At 42.5% G+C, this 20,977-nt stretch overlaps 1 protein-coding gene across 2 annotated transcripts in view; it reads right to left on the minus strand.

Annotated features, from left to right (window-relative positions):
• Window positions 1–20,977, minus strand: part of LOC124605706 (ubiquinone biosynthesis protein COQ9, mitochondrial) — a 186,860-nt gene that overhangs the window by 45,917 nt on the left and 119,966 nt on the right. For both annotated transcript variants that reach the window (XM_047137572.1, XM_047137573.1), the window contains exons 3-4: window positions 12,911–13,061; window positions 12,568–12,757 (exon numbers count right to left, since the gene is read on the minus strand). In XM_047137572.1, the coding sequence (XP_046993528.1) occupies window positions 12,568–12,757; window positions 12,911–13,061 (341 nt within the window). The remainder of the gene's footprint in view (window positions 1–12,567; window positions 12,758–12,910; window positions 13,062–20,977) is intronic.

Raw genomic sequence — 20,977 nt, forward strand, 5'->3', positions numbered from 1 at the left:
TTTGCTTTGCTAACCTCAATTTCAGTTCCTGTCTCATTTACTAAGGACTGGGTACTAACTTTGGTGCTGCTAGCAGCCTTTACACATGGCCAAAATTTCTTTGGGTTTTATGAAAGGTCATCTGACAACAGTCTGCTACAGTACTCATTGAAGGCATCAAGCGTTACATTCTTGACAGCCAAATGCGTTTCATTCAGCATCTCTGTATCTACAGTCTTACACTTCGTTCTACAACTATTATGCACTAGTCTCTGTTTCTTTAGAGTGACTGTATGCTATGTGACTGAATACATCTATTATGAACTCTTCTACTCAATACACATCTATCTCGTGCATGTTCAAATATTCTCCTGAAAGTTTCAAGTTCCTCATTGAGATATCACACTGCTGATTTTTTTATCTACTTTACTTGAACATATGTATCTTTCTGCTTGTTTTAGGTGTCCTTTGTACTTTGGTAATCACTGTTACCACAACCACTTCACGGTTACTAATACCAGTTTCGACGTGGATATCCTCAAGGAGGTCAGGTCTATTTGTTGCCATTAAATCCAATATATTTCCATTGTGAGTGGAGTTCCTAACTATCTGTTCTAGGTAGTTATCAGAAAAGGCATTTAGGTATTGTTTCACAGAACATCTTATCATGCCCACCACTAACAAAACAGTCATTTCCCCAATTAACTGTTGGGTGATTAAAGTCTCCACCAATGACTGAGACTATGATTTGGGAATTTTTGTAAAAGTGAAGGTGAGGTTTCCTCTGGAGTTTTCGGTCACTTCAGATGAACCTGGTGAACAATAAAAGGATCAAATTATTGTTTTACACCCACCCCTGATACTGACTCTTGCCTGAACAATCTCACATGCAGCTTCAATTTCTACCTCAGTGTTTTGAGTTTCTTGTCTACTGTGAAAAATACATCACCTTCATTTCCCAGTCACCTATCCTTTTGATACACACATAAATTTTCACTAAAAATCTCACAGCTATCAATTTCAGGTTTCAACCAGCTTTCTGTATGTAGTATTATGCAAGCTTCACTGCTTTTCACGAATGCTTCAAACTCTGGCACTTTGTCGTGAATGCTTTGGCAGCTTACCATTAGGATTTTAATACTCTCACCTGAGAGAGGCATTTTTTTTTATCTTACATTGCTACTTCCAGGTTTCCTACAGCTATTGTTATCTAGACTGGATGGAGAGTCATCTAATCTTAACAACCCTTATGTGTGCCCCACACTCAACCAGCTACCTGAGTAGCTGCCTCTGATGTGTAGTGCTCACCTGATCCATTTAGTGGGACCCTACAGTTACCAACCCTACGGCACAAGTGCAAAAGGGATGATACTAATGCCAGAACACTTTGGTTTGTCAAATAGATTTTTATAATCCACACAATAAAATAGTGTCGCAAGGTCACAAAATATTCCACTTTATTTGGGAATTATGATACACCTTTCTCTGTGGACAACTCCCTGTAAAAATCAAAATGAGAGGCAGTTAAAAAAAATCTACTGACATGACAGATGACTCAGTATTATATTGTAGCTTACACTCTCAAAAACTTTTTTTAAAAAAATGGAACAAGTGAAAGAGGCCCATAATTGGAGGTGGTTTGCTTGTCTTCAGTTTTGCACTCGACTCAAGCAGAGCACAACAGGCTCAAGTTCAGTGGCTGCTACACAGTTAGTTAGTTAGTTATATGTTCCATAGATCACTTGAACAATTCCTTTATTGAAATGAAATAAAATGAAATGAGCATATGGCGTCATTAGCCGGGAGGCCCCCATCCGGGGAAGTTCAGCCGCCAAGTGCAAGTCTTATTGCAGTCAACGCCACATTGGGCAACTTGCACGCCGACGATGAGGATGAAATGATGATGAGGACAACACGACACCCAGTCCCCGAGCGGAGAAAATCTCCAACCCGGCCAGGAATCGAACCCAGGCCTGCTTGCACGGGAGGCGAGCACGTTACCACGCAGCTAAGCTGGTGGACTCTCTTATTGAAATGATGTGGTACAAGTCAGTTTACAGGATATGTATACATGATTACAGATAACATTAACGAACACATTAAATAACTACAGCCTGAGCTGTTCAAATCTTTCCCTCCACCACCAGCTTACCGTTAAACTATGCAGATGGGAGTTATCCTTGCAACACGCCCTTTGCTCCCATATCCCTCCTGGCCTTGAACTCTGTTAAGCCACTGTCCCACACCCTTCACCAAACAATTTCTGCATCCTGTCAACCCCTCCCAATCAGTACCTCCCCGTTGCCTTTATTGTGCACTGCACCCCACTCGTACTATCCCTCCCTCATGAATTCCTAGCTATCAAACCTGTTGGCTCCCTGTGGGCCACCGGCTAGCCACCTCCACCCTCTATTCCTGCCTCCCACCTCTGCCCTCTCTACCCACCCTCAACCCCTCTTCCTGCCTCCCACCTCTAGCCCCCTATATCTAGCCCACACAACACAACCCACACCCCATTCCATTCCACCTGCTGTATTTTATCTTTATAACATGTAGAAAGCCACTGAAGATGAGTCTACAAGTATCTGTTAGTATGATATATGTTTGATAATATTATTCTAGTATCATTAGAATTTGACTCACTGGAGCCTCATTACCACAGAAATAACAATCTAGAGTAAACGTTGAAAAGTGCAAGGAAACTGTCTTCACATGCAGGTTATAACAACTGCATAAACAACAACTCTATAGAAAAACCACACTAAATGAACATTCAATACATTTCCATGAAGAAGTGAGAGGCCTTGACATTTAGCTGCACCAGAAACTCACTTGTGGGGACCACATACAATCCATCACCAACTGAGCACATCTGAGGTCTTTCCAAAGTTCTACATGTAAAGCACTTAAACAGAGAACACATAAACCTGTGAAAATAACACTCATTAGACCACTAAGGGCATATGTAGTTTTAGTCCTGAGGTATGCAACTTAAATAAGTCTGTCATTCCGGCCGGTCATACTGAGCAAGATCTGGTGCATCAGAAGCAATGCTCCATATGTGGACAGGTAGTATGAACTACATTTCAAGTTTCTTATCGATGAATTTATAAAGCTTGCAACACAACTTTATACAAACACACACCATCTTAATAACTTCTTCATTATGAGAATGGGAAACTGTAATCACAATCATAGATGGAAGTGACACTTGACAAAGGGAACATTTCATAGCAGAACCCAACTGCCTATATACACTCAACACAATGTTAGCAAGCCCTGTAAAGTAGAAATTTTGACTGACTGTCCCCACAACACTTCAGCAAAAACTGATCACACCGAGACACGAGTGTGGCCCTTACACCGAAGAGTAGCAGCAAACCAACTTTACAATTAAAATGGTCTCTCTTATTATGACTTTGGCATGTTACAGACAGTAGACCACAGCAGTTGGTCCAGAAGAGGCAAGTGTCCAACAACAATGGTGACAACCCCAATACTAACAATTCTCTGCATTCTTGCATGAACCAATCCAGTTGGCAAACTCAGGCAGCCAGTTCCCTTACAGCCTTTCCAAACTGTTTCAGATCCCCCCCCCCCCCCCCCCCCCAAAAAAAAAAAAACTTTAATGGATTCAACATCTAAATCCATGGACTACATTGCAGTCAAACACCCCTCAGTTTATCCTCCCTCTCTTCTTCGGCGGGCATATCCCTGCATTATTCTAGTATATGTACATGTATATATTTATGGGAGAAGAAGTCCATAGTATGGAAAGTGGGCACAGGAGGTAACTTATGACCAACTAGGGATTTGTAGTACAACACAATTAGGTAAACAAACAACACACAATGTCAAGTAATCACTGGATTATTACACTCTCACATGTTATACAAAAAGTTAGCAATAACCTATGTATTGCCAACACTTTCACTGTGGCATAGCAAAAATCTGTTGCCCTCCCCCCCACCCAATGTGTGTGTCTTCTGATTGGTCTGATGTGGTCCCCCATGGCTTCCTTTGCAGTGCCAACCTCCACATCTAAGAATAGGACACACACTCAACATCTTTGATTATTTTTGGATTTTTCCAACCCATTTCTATGTCCATAATCTACAAGCCATTACAAAGCACATGGCTATGGGTACCTCACACTGTATCAGTTATTAGGGCTTCTTCCAACTCCAATCTGCCATTTCAGTTTCTGCAGTATCTCTGTGACATTCTCCCAATGGTCAAAGAAAGCTGTGACCATCAAGTTATCTTCCATTAGGAATGTTGATCCACTCAACAACTGAGATATGACTTTCAAAATGATGAAGTGCAGCAATCAATTGCCCTTTCCTTTCAAATGCACTATTTCATAGTTTCAGTACATGTCCTGGTACATCAGTCCCCTATTGTTCGGACTTTTGTCACAGTTCATTCAAGACTACTCACCTCTACTATACTGTAGTCTTGAATGAATAGTGAGAAAAGCTTGAACAACAGGGGACTGATGTACCAGGAGATGTACTGAAACTATGAAATGGTGCATTGATAATGGCTAGGCATTAGCCAAAATCTAGAATTGCTTTAATAAAACCTTGATTGTTGTGCTCCATTATTTTGAAAGCTGTGACCATTTGCGGGCTGTCCCTCCATGTACACATTCAATATACTGTACAGTTTAGAAATATTCTAGGATGGGTTGCATGAATGATTCAGTTTTGAACATTTTACTAAAATACATTTGCACATCTTGGCCCTGCTCATTACATAGCATAAAGAACTTTGTAGTGAGCCAATATGTTGCATATTGGCATAGCCTCGCAATACAGCAAGGTGTGATTCTTGTTCAAAATAACAGTGGGCAGTCACGTGCGTTGATCCCCAAAGCTTTCCCAAAAGAAGTGTTGCAGTTACTTCACCAAGGACACTGTGGGATTGTTTGTACAAAACAGTTAGTGCATCGAAATTGTACTTGGCAGGGTGTGGACACCCAAATAGAACAGATGACATCACAGTGGAAAATCATTCCGCTCTGCCACAAAAATTCTCTGCTTAGCCCAAGTCACAATCACCGTGGCAAGGTGTGCACATAGACTTTGTGGGACCTATTTGGAGCAGTCATAGGGTGATTGTGGTAGACTTGTATAGCAAGTTTCCTTTTGCTGGACCAATGAACTCGACATCATCACATAGCACAGCTCAGGCATTGTCCTCTATTTTTTGTCTCAAAGGTTTGCCTGAAATCATAGTGTCGGACAACAGCACTCAGTTCGCATCAAATGAATTTGAAACATTCTGTGAAAACAATGACACACAGCATCTAACTAGCACACCGTTCCACCCCCAGTCCAATGGCGAAGCAGAATGTTTTGTCAGAACCTTTAAGCAGCAGATGGCCAAATTTCACACTGAACACACCGGGCATCAAGCATTGCAACTATTTCTCACCTCCTATCATTCGCATCCACGAGATGGACCATTGCTGGTGTAATTGCTTCACGGCCACCTCCATCGGCCACTGTTCCACCCTCCTCAGCATCTGGCACCGAAGGAAGGCTGCAAGAATAGTTTCGCACCACACGATATTGTTTTTTTTCTGGGTTTTTAGCAGAAACAGATGGTGGGCATGAGGCAAGATCCTTCATCGACTTGGTGCATGCACGTATCTCATTTCAAGCCCAGACGAGTTGCAGCACCAACATCACAATCAAATTTGCTGCTGTCATGTGCATCTGAGCCTTCTGTATCTCTTCCCCCAGATTCACGGATCCTCAGCTGCTGCAGCAGCTGCTAAAGGGTTCAGCACGACACCACGAGATGACCCCACGGAGAGGCAGCCTTCGTCTCCTCTGCCTCCTGCTGTCCTATCAATGGAGCTGGACCCGCCCACGCCACAGAAGCCGATGCCTTCTACATACTGGTATGGGCCGCAGGTGGGCACGTACCCTTCTGAGCATTTTCCCAAGGACATTTCCACCACAGCACAGGGTACGACTGGAAGTCTGACATCCCCTGCAACCACAGCTTCTGGTCCATCAGAGCATCCATATTCCTGCCTCCCGCCCTGTTTTCGTGCTCCGTATATGACGATGGTCTGCCCCTTTTTTTTTTGGAGGGGGGGGGGGGGGGGGGGGGGGAGAGAGAGAGAAATGTTACGGCATAAAATTAGTACTAGCATACCAGTCGGCAATGACAGAGAAGAGGTTAGCCAATCGCACGCTGACCGACCTCTCTCTAGGACGACAGCGCGACAGCAGCGGCCCCTAGGTGAAGAGGATATAAGCGCCATGCCCAACTGGTGCAACCCACTTCGATAGCAGCTTTCACATTAGCCACTTCATTAGCTGACACATCATAGCCTGTATCACTAGCAAGCTCTACGTAGCACAGACTTGTGTTTGTCTATTCTGAAGAAGACTGACTGTTTTGTACGTCACCCTTTGCTTGTGACACATCTATCAAAGTTAAGTATTTGCAATTATCTTGTTGTTATAAAACTCATTAATACGAGCTGTTTGATTATTTGTCTAGTGAACCAAGTCTGCAGGATTCCTAGATACAACATTTTTTATATCACCAATTCTGTGCACAACCTCCTCATTTCTCAATTTATCAGTCCACTTAATTTTCAACATCCTTCTGTAAGAATGCACCTTAAAACACTTCTACTCTCCTGTGTTCCAACTTACATGATTCACTATCGTACAACTCTGCACTTCAGACATACATTCTGTGTTTGATAGTAGTAAACTTCTTTTACAGAAGTAATCTTCTCTTTACCTGTACCCTTCTGTTTCTTACTGCCTTCTCTTTTTGTCTGTCATACATTATTGTACTTCCAAGTTAACATAATTCCTTCATCTCATCTTAATTTGTTACTTATTTCATTTATCCTCTCCTGAATATTTTTGTCTTTCTCTCAATCCTCGTTCTGCAAGTCAGCAGACTATTCATTCCATTCGATAGGCCCTATAATAGTAGCTCACATTAATGCAAAATAGAATTACTGTAAGCAACTCTTATCACTGATATCTTTTCAACTGTGAATTTTAATCCCAATCTGAATCTTTCTTTCACTTCATCATGGCTTACCTGAGATTCAGAAGGAATCAGCTGTATCCCTGCCATTTCATCATTTTTAATTTGAGAACTTATCCCCTGCTCCTCCAGCTTTATTGTTGTCTCTCAGTTCTTACACATCTAGTGTATTACCCATCTTTCCCTACAGCTCATACGTATTTTCTTGAAAGTTTTATGTTGCAGAATGCTTTTTCTAGCTCAACAAGCTGAAAGGTGTCTCATGTTTCTCAGTTCTTATCTCTTTTATTAAGTACAGTGCCAGAACTTCCTCCGCAATGTTTTACCTTTCATAAAGTCAAAAGAATCATTATATAAACAGAGCGCTCAATTTTGAAAGTAAAGACGACACACCACTTAGCTTTTGGAACTAATAGTTCTTTCCTCGAGGAAGTGGAGAGTGATAGGATGAGGAAGATTAAAAAGGGAGGGTGAGTTACTCAGAGTCCAGGATGAGAGGGACCAATCTGTAGTAAGATTAGCAGAGATGAAGATGTGAAGATGAAGGTGATGCACTGGGAAACAGGGTGCTTACTTCTGTACAGAGACAGTAAGTCAGAGCAAGAGGTAAAGGTATATTAGGGGGAAGAGAGACGAATAGCGCAACTAAGAATCGTGATAAAGGAAAGTAGTAATAAATAAAATCAGAGTGGCTGTTATGGGAACTGTGATGGACCTGACCTACAGTAGGCTTTTCGTGGATTGTGCGGAAATGGCACTTCACAAGACCGAGGAGCTGATCTGAACTCACAGTGAATAAAAACTCCTGCACTCATTGCAACAACTGAACTCCTTTTCTCCACTCAAATTCATTCGGTTCTTTTCTAAATCTGAAGCACCAGCCTTGACATTAACCTTCACCTCACTGAATCCCACACCAAAACCACTGTCTATATAAAGCCCATCAATAAGCTACAATACTTACACTTTCACAGCTGTCACCCCTTCCATGTCGAATGCTTCCTCTACAGCATAGACACCACTGGTATCTGCTCCATCAGTGAATTCCTCAACACTTTCACTGACAACGTTTTCCGGGTTTCTCCCTCCTGTAACTATACCACTAGCCCAGTCAACGCCGACCAAAAAACAAAAAAGGTAAAACAATTCATGTAGTCCCAATTTTTGTACAGTGATAGGGGGAAGTGTCATGAACAACATATTAAACCATCATTGCCCATGGGGAGTGAGCGTTGGGGGCGGGGGAGGGAGGGGGGGGGGGGGGGGGGGGACCGTTCAAGATCATTTTTTTGTGTTTCTTTTGAATAACGTGAAAACTATGTCTTCTAGTGAAATGTTTCCAAGTAAAATATTAAATTAATTTAAATTTCCAACAAAAAATTGGTCCTAATCAGGCAGGGCATAGAGAAATCACAAATTATTAAAAATGGTGTTATAATGACATAAAATAAATGTTTATTGTTAAATTAAGACCAAATATTAAATAACTGTACCATATTTAAGTACAGCAGAACTGTACTGGGGGATAAATTATGTTCTAGGGATATGACTGGTGGTAGTGGAAGGGAGTGGGGTTGGAGGATAGAAGTGTGACGGAAGGCAGATCACCAGAATGAGGTCACTTCTTCCCTGATTGCATGTCTTCAGAACTAAGAGTGAGTATGTGGTCCCCAGTCTGTTTACACTGGTACATCATAAAAAGTAACTACACGCCGTTTCACAATCGTATCGACCCTTCCACAGCGAGCTTTTTAAATCACTGTTGACACAATGTGCAGACACACCTGGAGATTGTTTTCCACAAAGGGCATCAATGCTAAATGAAATACAGATTTAGTTACTAACAAAAATACACATATGACGAGAATCTATGTAAATCTCCACTCACCACCTTGCACTGCTAGTAAGGAAACTGACTGTTATTCATCCTGTACAACAGTTGGATTCCTTCCGAGAAACTTCAGTTCCCCACCACTGCTCCCTTTTCAGTTTACACACATAATAATCGACTATACCCTCCCCAGCATTTACTGTGCAGTTCACTTATGTGTCTAGGCCAAATAACTTCACTATGATCATGTTTAAACAGCAGAGTGACAGTCAGTTTATTAAGTGAATACTTTTGTACCATAATATTTTAAATAAAATGTGTTTTACATGAAACATATTCCTATAAACAATGGCTGAAAAGTGTTTAATTTGTGAGAGTAATGTTATCAGTAAGCTATGCAGTGTTGGCAAGAAAGGAACATGTAAATACATGGATTGGTAAATGCGAGAGTTTCAGGAACAAAAAAAAAAATAGTGTTGTTCATGGATTTGCAGAAAAGAGTACACCAGAGCTAAATCAATCACAAGATTTCTAAGAGAGGTTGTTTCAAAGGATCAGCCTTCAATGACAGCTAGAGTCACATTTTTGCCTTCAGCTGAAGCGAAATGAATTTAAAACTACCTGTCTGTCTTGTGTGAAAGCTACTGATGATGAATTTTTTTATTATGAAAAGAAGGAGAAAAACCCAAAACAGCGGTGAAAGGTTTACAGTGTTCGATCCTTCGGTCAAGATAATACAATTACAGGAAAGGAAGGATGAATGGGGAGACATCATCCGAAGATATATCTGCTCTGTTGGAGATCTACATGTTGCAGAACCGAGATATTACAAGAACAGCTATAGAAATTTCTTTCAGGCACAGCACTTAAATCTACAAAAAGTGGCCCTGACGATGAATAAATTAATGTATCAATGGAAGAAATTACACAGAGGAGAGTGACGACTGTCAGTTGACCGTAGTTGAGCTGTTGGAGCAAGTTTCAGGAACATTAAAGACAGTCAAGGGCAAACGGAGAGTAAAGTATGGGGACCTCATTGTTTGCAGCACAATCCACACCAGAAAAACTGTTGTGTGCTTTCATGGCTCAGATGAAAAAATTTTGAATGATGCCTGGTATTCTTCAAAGTGCAAAGACAAACAAGCAGAACAGGAAAGAACTGTAAACGTAGATGACACTATAATCTTAGAAAATACTGAGTCAATAGCATATGGTAATTCTGTTTCTCCATCTTGTGGCAAATTCTGTAGTGGGGCTGAGGAAATAGAATCTCATGCACTCCGTGTCTTCATGGACTGCATTTCAGCAAAGAAAAGGACAAATCAGAAAATTGAAAAGAAGCTGACATATATACATCCAATGCCCTCACTGCTTTCATTCGCCCTCGATCATTTGTGTCGCATGTAGTACACGCTGTCGCTCTCTTCAATCACAATAAGTCTGGATCAAAAAATTTTATCCATCTATTTGCTGGTTTGGGATTCTGTGGAATGTATTAAAAAGCACAACAGTTGTAGCAATCAACTGTCTACCACACTGGAGAGCATGCCCCAAGTGGAACATTCTATCAAAATACATTCCACAACATCAATTTCAACATCCACACTATAAATGGAATACTTTTCACAGCATGGGGGCATCAATTACATCACCCCAGCCTCAGTTCCCTCACCACCTGAAGAGATCCAGAAGCTTAAATCGGCTCCCCCTGCCATAGAAGTAGGCCATCTGGGTGTTTCGGAACTCCAGATATTTGAGCATCAGACAAACAATACATTATGGCAGATTACTGTCCTTGAGTTTAACATGATTAGTACCATTCCATTTGGCATATTAATGGCCGCCATGCTGTGGATGTGTGGTAAGTGGTTCCATTCCATGCACTTCACTCTGCAAGTGTTACCAGTTCCTGAATGGAAGGGATTTATGAAGTCTACCAGTAATACAGTTAATGGTGAAGGAAGTGCAGTATCAGACCCTCATGTGATTTTAATCATTCACGTGCAGAAAACTCCAAATATACACTAATTCATCCTTCAGCAAAGACCGATTACACTAGAGAACTGTCTGCTACGGTCTTACAACAGCTCATACAATATATCATAAAAGCAATAAATTCCTGTCCATTTCTTATGATGCTGTGATGCTGCATAACAGATCCACTCAAGCCCATCCTGCTTCATTTTTCTCTGATGGATGTTGTAGAACACTCAGTGTTGATGATTTGTGAGCTATTCAACACATGTGAAGCCATAAAATTTCTGTTCTATGTGAAGTAGGTAAGACACTAGTTCATTTTCCAATTCTGTGCATAATCCTAGTTTTCTTTCAGTGTTCCATGAAATTTATGTATTTATTTTTTCGAAGTAGAAGTTTCAGCTTTCCTAAATGTTTGTATCATCATGTGTCACATTGTAAATATTTTACTAGACTTGAGTATCCATACAGTTTTACACCCGACTGCACAAGTTACCTCAGTCATATTTGTTTCATATTGTTTCTTCCTTTTTCTCTTCAGAATATATTTTGACTTTGTGCTCAGCTGGCACAAATTTAGACCACATGTAATAGCTCAAATTTAGAACATTACACCTACATAATGTTTAGGTTAATTACAAAATTACTAAAAATAGTAGCTGTTACAAGTAAGGATGCTATAAAAGCTAAGATTGCCCTTAACTCAGAATACCAGAGAGAAGACTATTTGTAAACACAAAAACTGTATGAAATAATAGAGAATGCATAAATGCAAAAGTTATAAGATGGTTCAAATTAAGTTATGTTGCCTACAATCGCATTTGACAATGAAGTGACATGGCAATTTACAGAACATACATGGTCTGTGAGACTTAACTGTTTCCAAATTTTCTTTGTTGTCTAAAAAAGCATTAGATGCTAACAGGCAAGAATATACATGTGCAGCATAACTGAACTGATCTGACAGCAGTTCCGTCAGCTGGTGGGAATGTGAGAAGTGACACCAGTCAGCACATCGATAGCTGCTATGATGGCCACAATATCAGAGCAGTGAGTGCACCAAGCCAGGCGAACTCTGCCCTTTCCTGCCCGCAGCACCTCGTTCACCCACAGTCCGTCCGCTCCACTAGCATTCGTACTCAAAAAGCCACACCAGCGTGCGGCGCACTCGAGCGAGTACGAGTGGCAAACCTCTGGTTCCTACATGAGAAATCATCCCTGCTATAAGACCTGCCCCATGCAACCACCCACTACCACTTACTCCAGGGCCACTACTACTAAATCCTACAATATCAATGGCAGAGCAAACAGCAAAATCTTGCATTCTGCTTTTATCAATAAACTTGTGCACTGCACAGGCCAGCATTTTATACGGGCATGGGTGACACTAAACTGGTGAAGTACATAAATGCACATAGAAAATCTGTTTGCCTTTGGGATATACAGCAACCAGTTGTAGAATATGCTCCACAGCGTGATTCAAAGGACCTGTCTTCTTGCTACAAAATGAAAAACAAAACAAAAAGGGAACTAAAATGTACATTAACATCATATAAATGAGGGGAGAAAACATTACTTGGTAATGATTAGTAAAACAGAAGAGCACAACTGAGAAATAGTGGAATGACACAGAAAATATTCTTAACATGAGACAGACATTGAGTGCTTCATACTATAAATGGTGCAATAGAAAATTGAGAGGAAGAATAAAATTTTCATGCACTTGTTAATACTTCAATTGTAGCACTTACATCAACAGATCTATCTCCAGCATAATAACATATATCATCAACTAGTGTCAGCAAGTTGGCAAGAGCAGTAGGAACATTAGGTGGTAAAGTCATTATTCCAACTGCTTGAGGCCACTTCTCTAAATATGGACCAATCATCCGTAGGCGATATTCCACGGCGTCATTTACAAATACTGACGTAGGCTTCTTCCTGCAATATACAGTTGAGATAGCTGATTCCCTTGATCTCTGTGAAACAAGAAGGCAAAGAAACTGTACGTAGAGTGGGGAAAAGGAAAAACAAAAGTGATATATAGATGTTGATGAAGCCTTAGGAAGTAAATAAAATGGCACCCAGCCTTACCTGGCTAGATCTTCTGTTGTTGACTGGACCTCATTCTGAAGGTGCTGCGCAAGTTTCCGATTGCAGGAGGCATAAAAATGCTCCACCAAGTGAGCACCACCACGAGGGAAGAGGCCATGGGCAACACCTGGATAGCCGACAGACTCTGCTCCTGCATGTGACAAATTCCAACTGGTATAGTGTGAGCATGTAAATGGGGGAGGGTTTTAGCAAAAATTTATTTTGACTTTGCACTTAAACATCTTAAGTAAAGACCAGTTTTACATGTTCTTTGTTTGTGTACTGAATTTAATTACTTAATCTATTGCTAAATACACTACTGCCAGTGAATTCTTAAACAGACATCTAAAATGAAGGACGCAGTTCCAATTGCGCATCCATGGTGTGCACATCATAGTGCAGAGTGCTAACTACAGGAAGAGGCTGAGAAGAATAACTTTCTAGTGTTCCGCGCACGCCAGCAAGATTGTCGCATTGCTGTTCTAACAGCGAGTGAGCGAGATTGTTGTATCGGTATTGGACGTAGCACTATATGCAAGCAAAGCGAAAAGAAGAAGACTGAAAGAAGAGAGCGATCGGACTCGGTGGCTCTGCCCGCTGGATGGTTCGAGACTAAAAGTTCAAAGGTATGGCGAGGCGGGCTGATGGGACGATCAGACGTAATACCCCAACTGAAAAGCCAGGCAGCCCCAACAGCCAATGCCTGGTAGCCCCAACAGCCAATGCCTGGCGATAGACACCTCACACGGCAGTACCGAAGAGGACACGCTACAAGATGGGACTGTTGGGAACAACAGAAACTGCTGATACCTCAAAGCACTGACTCCCCCAGTTTACATCTGTTACCAGGATGACGACTGGCCAGAGTTCGTCACCCAGTTCGAGGAAGTCGTGGCAGTGGAAATGAAGAGCCCGGAACGACAACTCGCTGCTCATGATACAAGCAAAGCACTAGAGTGCTGCAAAGAAACTCGTGACCTACTCATGTCGCACACTGTCGCAGCACCGACAAAAGATGTGGAACCACAGAGAGAGCAGAAGAGGAGAATAGTCAGGGCACTCATGAAAGGACTGTGCCTGCAGGGTTTGAGAAGGTGGCTGTAAAGCTGCACAAATGGACAAATGGGGAGAGACCACCGCTCTTCATTCTGGCTGTAGAAAAAGCTAAGGGTGAAAGGAAGCAGCCAGCAGAGGATGTCTACAAGCTGCAGAAGCTCACAAGATTTCCAGTAAAGGTGACGCCTCTCCCAGTGGAGCTCGACAGGAAACCACAGAACTTCAGGTGTCAGCTAGAGGGGCATGCGGCAAATTGTAGCTGCAACGAGCTGGCACATGTCAAGTGTGCTGGAAACACGCCAGTCACACTTGCCCACGGAAGAGAGAAGATCCACAAACGTGCGCCCACTGTGGAGGGCCACGTGTTGCAAGTTGACACAGATGTGGAGACTTCGCTGTCCACAAAAGCAACAGTAACACATCCAAGAAGACATCCTGTGGGACCTCAACAGCCGCCCAAACTGCGAAGAGATGAACTGGGAGACAAAGGCAGAGAAGAAACACAACTTCGCCCTCTGAGGAGATGAGAGGTGAGGAGGCAGCGGCATCTCTTCATGTGCAGATGGCTTTCCCCACCACCAGTAAGAGTGGACGTGCAAGGGGAGACCGGGCGCACACAGAAGAGTGACGCCAATCAGTGCCGATGTGCCGAGCAGCAAAAGTTCTCGCTGTGATAGATGACACAACCGAACTAGGTGATGAAGACACCTGATGCCCCAACATCGATGCTGCCCTGCAGGAAGCTGAGAGCCATTTCAGAATGGCAATCCAAATGAAAATGGAGGCTGTTTGTCTCCTATTGAGGGAGGCTCACCACCACCGGCCACGAGAGCAACTGAGAGCTGTGCAGACGAGAGTTATCTCTATGTCACTCCATCCTTCCAGACAGAGGACAGCTGTCTACAATGGCAAGAGACACAGACACTGCAAATGGAGGACCACAGAGACCGCCCAGAGCAGCCTAAGAAGAAGAAAATGATAGCTAACCAAGCTACTCAGATGAAGGAGGCTAGCAGAGCAGACAACGCCTGACTACCATGACAGAAGACGAGAAACAAAATAGCACAGACACTAGGAACGTGTGACTTGAGCAGAGGCCTCCCATACCACAGCTACAAGCAGAGAGGCTGAGATGGTACTAAGAAGAAAGAAGAAAACACGGAGACCACACTGACTTTGAGGACATTCAATATTGGAAAGACCCAGACTTCAGTCCGTCATCAGAAATCAAAGACTGACAAAGGCTGACAGGCCACAGAAAGTGACAACAGCAGCAACTATGGGTGGATATTGCAGGTTTTCCTTAGGCCATAAGATGAATACCAGAGCTGTCTCCATAACCTCCTCCAAATAAATTCCGAATCGGGAGACAAGCCCATCCCCTTATCCCCAGACCAATAAATAAACAGTGAGCCAACAGAACAACCAATAAACACAATGGCTGAAAAATGCAGCCAAAAGGTACTCGAGCAGCCTGGCCCCCCTCCTTCTGAGATGGGAAAGAAGGAGCAAAAGAAAAGAGGAACCAAAAGTTCTTCTCTACTGTCAACAAACAAGAAATAATTTTTAATCTTTCTGGAGTGGTGGTAAGATGGGTATGCAGCAGGTTTCTGTTCATGTTCAGATCTTGAGGAAATATCAGTTCAGTAACTCTTGCTCTTTGCATCACGCTTGTCTCCAAAATAAAGTCAGCATTTCACCTTAACAATCACAATTACAATCATTAATGTCCTAATATCTAGAGGTACTTCATAACTTAGAAAAACAGCATCAATTGTAAAAACATGAGCAGTGAAAGTAATTATGGGGTGTTCACTAGCTGTCGCTATTGCATGAACATTCAAGGAATTCTGACTGCACCTTCCATTAGTTACATCTGCTAAATATTCATGTGCTACCCAAGTAATGCACAAACTAATCCAAGTAACACAAATAAGATTTTATTTATAAACCTTTGAACAATAACGGAAATAAGCCTCCTGTGACTTTGTATGTAACAAGACAAAAGAATCACACAGAAGATGCAACATAAACGATACACAGAACAACTGATATTGTTCTGCCTCTAGTGGCTGGCTCTGACGGACACAGTTGGCAGTTGATTTAATCGCGCACCTGCACGCACGCCCACGTGCACGCGCGCGCGCGCAAACACACACACACACACACACACACACACACACACACACACACACACACACACACACAACATGAGTGATGTAGAAGTACATATTCTTGGAGTAGTGAAGCAACTTAAATCACTTAATAAAAGCAAGTCTTCTGGTCCAGACAGTATGCCTTTCAGAGTACGCTGATGCAATATCTCCATAGCTAACGGTCATACACAACTGTTCGATCGACGTCACAAAAATATTCAAGAAAGGTAGTAGAAGTAATCCACTAAATTGCATATCATTAATGCCGATATGCAACAGGATTTTGGAACATATATTGTGTTCGAACATTATGAATTACCTCGAAGAAAACGGTCTATTGACACACAGTCAACACAGATTTAGAAAACATAATTCTTGTGAAACACAACTAGCTCTTTACTCACACAAAGTGTTGAGTGCTATTGACAAGGGATTTCAAACTGATTCTGTATTTCTGGACTTCTGGAAGGCTTTTGACAAAGTGCCACACAGGCAGCTTGTGGGAAAATTGGGTGCTTATGGAACGTAACTGGATTTGTGAGTTCCTGTCAGAGATGTCACAGTTTGTAGTAATTGACAGAAAGTCATCGACTGAAACAGAAGTGATTTCTGGCATTCACCAAGGTAGTGTTATAGGCCCTTTGCTGTCCTTTATCTATATAAATGATTTGGGAGACAATCTGAGCAATCATCTTAGGTTGTTTGCAGATGACGCTAACATCTACCGACAAGTAAGGGCATCCGAAGATCACAACAAATTGAAAAACGATTTAGAAAAGATATCTGTATGGTGCAAAAAGTTGGCAGTTGATGAAAAGTGTGAGGTCATCCACATGAGTGCTAAAAGGAATCCGTTAAACTTCAGTTACACGATAAATCAGTCAAATCTAAGGGCCGTAAATTCAATTAAATACCTAGGAACTGCAATTACGAACAACTTAAATTGGAAGGAACACACGGACAATGTTGTGGGGGAGGCTAAACAAAGACTGCATTTTATTGGCAGGACACTTAGAAAATGTGAAAGATCTACTATAGAGACTGCCTACACTACAATTGTCTGTCCTTTTTTAGAAAACTGCTGTACAGTGTGGGATCATTGCCAGATAGGATTGACGGAGTACATCAAAAAATTTTGAAGAAGGGCAGCATGTTTTGTATTATAGCAAAATAGGGGACAGAGTGTGACTGAAATGAGACAGGATTTGGGATGGACATCATTAACGTATCATAAGAGGCATACATCACCAGGGGGCAAGACAGATACTGCCTACAGGAAAATTAAAGAAACCTTTGGAGGAAAGACAACCACTTATATGAATATCAACAGCTCAGATGGAAAACCAGTTCTAAGTAAAGAAGGGAAAATAGAAAGGTGGAAGGAGTATATAGATGGTCTATACAAGGGCAATGTACTTAAGGGCGACATTATGGAAATGAAAGAGGACGTAGGTGAAGGTGAAATGCGAGATATGATATTGAGTGAAAACTTTGACAGAGCTCCGAAAGACCTAAGTCAAAACAAGGCCCCGGGAGTAGAAAACATTCCATTAGAACTACTAGCAGCCTTGGGACACTGACAAAACTGTACCATCTGGTGAGCAAGATGTATGAGACAGGTTAACTATCAGTTTAATGAGTCATGGCTGCAAAATACTAACACAAATTCTTTACAGACGAATGGAAAAACTGGTAGAAGCCAACCTCTGGAAAAATCAATTTGAATTCCGTAGAAATGTTGGAACACGTGAGGCATTACTGACCCTGCGACTTGTCTTACAAGACAGATTAAGGAAAGACAAACCTATGTCCTAGCATTTGTAGAATTAGAGATAGCTTTTGACAATGTTGACTGGAATACTCTCTTTCAAATTCTGAAGGTGGCAGGGGTCAAATACAGAGAGTGAAAGGCTATTTGCAATGTGTACAGAAACCATATGGAAGTTGTAAGAGTCGAGGGGCATGAAAGGGAGTGAGACAGGGTTGTAGCCTATCGCCAAAGTTATTTGATCTGTATAATGAGCAAGCAGTAAAGGAAACAAAACAAAAATTTGGAGTAGGAATTAAGAACCATGAAGAAGAATTAAAAACTTTGAGGTTTGCCGATGACATTGTAATTCTGTCAGAGACGGCAAAGGATCTGGAAGAGCAGTTGAATGGAATGGATAGTGTCTTGAAAGGAGGATATAAGATGAGCATCAACAAGAGTAAAACGAGGATAATGGAAGGTAGTCGAATTAAGTCAGGTGAAGCTGAGGGAATTATATTACGAAATGAGATGCATAAAGAAGTAGATGAGTTTTGCTATTTGGGGAGCAAAAGTAGAGAAAATATAAAATGTAGACTGGCTATGGCAAGGAAAGCGTTTCTGAAGAGGAGAAATTTGTTACCATTGAGTATAGATTTAAGTGTCGGGAAGTTTTTTCTGAACGTATTTGCATGGAGTGTAGCCATGTATCGAAGCGAAACATGAATGATAAATAGTTTAGACAAGAAGAGAATAGAAGCTTTCGAAATGTGGTGGTACAGAAGAATGCTGAAAATTAGATGGGTAGATCATGGAACTAATGAGGAGGTACTGAATAGAACTGGGGAGAAGAGGAGTTTGTGGCACCCTGCCGCCGTTGGATATGCAGCTGCCAGCAGCAAGTCGTATACTCTTAGCTCACTTATTTGTTACATAGTTTAATTCTTAATTTCTTTGCGTGTTTTTGGTACTTGCATTGTTTAATTCATAAATTTCGGGTGTATTATAGTATTTGAGGGTTGCAGCATCGCATTTTAGTACCTGAATAGTGTAAAACCGCGTAGTCTCCTTCTGCCACCGAGCAGTGTGTCAGCAGTGCGCAAGCAGCAGCATTACTGCATCTATTAGGCAATCTTGTATTTTAATAACCATTTAAATTTTGTGTCGAATTGTTTGTGCTCTCTGTAGATTAGTTCAGACGTTCTTTGCGCAACAGTTTTTAGCATGGATAGGGACTGCAACTGCTGTGTTCGGATGCAGGCTGAGTTGGCATCCCTTCACTCCCAGCTTCAGGCAGTGTTGGCTTCGGTCACACAGCTTGAGGCTGCTGCCAATGGGCATCACTGTGGGAGTCCAGATGGGGGTTTGTCGGGGACGGCCAGCTCATCCCACGCATCCCCCCATTGGACTACAACTGTGGCTGTCCGGGATACTGCCCACATTGAGGCTGATCCCTCACCTGTGGTAGAGTGGGAGGTCGTCTCGAGGTGTGGCAAGGGGCGAAAGACATTTCGGAGGGCTGAACAGAAGGCCTCTCCAGTTTGTCTGACAAACCGGTTTCAGGCTCTGTCTCAGGCTGATACTGATCTTCGGCCGGACGTGGCTGCTTGTCCTGTTCCAGAGATTGCCCCTCAGTCTGCAAGATCCGGGCGGTCGCAGAGGGTGGGCTTACTGGTAGTTGGGAGCTCCAACGTCAGGCGCGTAATGGGGCCCCTTAGGGATATGGCAGCAAGAGAGGGGAAGAAAACCAATGTGCACTCCGTGTGCATAACAGGGGGAGTCATTCCAGATGTGGAAAGGGTCCTTCCAGATGTCATGAAGGGTACAGGGTGCACCCATCTGCAGGTGGTCGCTCATGTCGGCACCAATGATGTGTGTCGCTGTGGATCAGAGGAAATCCTCTCTGGCTTCCGGTGGCTATCTGATTTGGTGAAGACTGCCAGTCTTGCTAGCGGGATGAAAGCAGAGCTCACCATCTGCAGCATCGTCAACAGGACTGACTGCGCACCTTTGGTACAGAGCCGAGTGGAGGGTCTGAATCAGAGGCTGAGATGGTTCTGCGACCGTGTGGGCTGCAGATTCCTCGACTTGCGCCATAGGGTGGTGGGGTTTCAGGTTCCTCTGGATAGGTCAGGAGTCCACTACATGCAGCAAGCGGCTACATGGGTAGCAGGGGTTGTGTGGCGTGGACTGGGCGTTTTTTTTAGGTTAGACGGCCTCAGGCAAGTACAGAAAGAGCAGCAGCCTCAAAGGGTGTGGGGCAAAGTCAGGACATGCGGGGACCAAGCAGCAATCGGTATTGTAATTGTAAACTGTCGAAGCTGCATTGGTAAAGTACCGGAACTTCAAACGCCGATAGAAAGCACCGAAGCTGAAATCGTTATAAGTACAGAAAGCTGGCTGAAGCCAGAGATAAATTCTGCCAAAATTTTTACAAAGGCACAGATGGTGTTTAGAAAGTGGTGGTGTGTTTGTCACAGTTAGTAGTAGTTTATCCTGTAGTGAGGTAGAAGTGAATAGTTCCTGTGAATTATTATGGGTGGAGGTTACACTCAACAACCGAGCTAGTCTTAGGTGGAGATGTCAATTTAACAGATATAGACTGGGACACTCAGATGTTTAGGATGGGTGGTAGGGACAGAGCATTGAGTGACATTATACTGAGTGCACTATCCGAAAATTACCTTGAGCAATTTAACAGAGAACCGACTCGTGGAGATAACATCTTGGACCTACTGATAACAAACAGACCCGAACTTTTTGACTCTGCAAGTGCAGAACAGGGAATCAGTGATCATAAGGCCATTGCAGCATCCCTGAAAATGGAAATTAATAGGAATGTAGAATTTTAGAACATGTTTTTTGCTTGCGTATCATGTCGTTTTTGGAAACCCAGAATCTACTCTGTAGGAATCAACATGGATTCCGGAAACAGTGATAGTGTGAGACCCTACTCCCTTTATTTGTTCATGAGACCCAGAAAATATTAGATACAGGCTCCCAGGTAGATGCTATTTTCCTTGACTTCCGGAAGGCGTTCGATACAGTTCCGCACTGTCGCCTGATTAACAAAGTAAGAGCCTACAGAATATCAGACCAGCTGTGTGG

The sequence above is a fragment of the Schistocerca americana genome, chromosome 3, assembly GCF_021461395.2.
Source record: "Schistocerca americana isolate TAMUIC-IGC-003095 chromosome 3, iqSchAmer2.1, whole genome shotgun sequence".
NCBI lineage: Eukaryota > Metazoa > Arthropoda > Insecta > Orthoptera > Acrididae > Schistocerca > Schistocerca americana.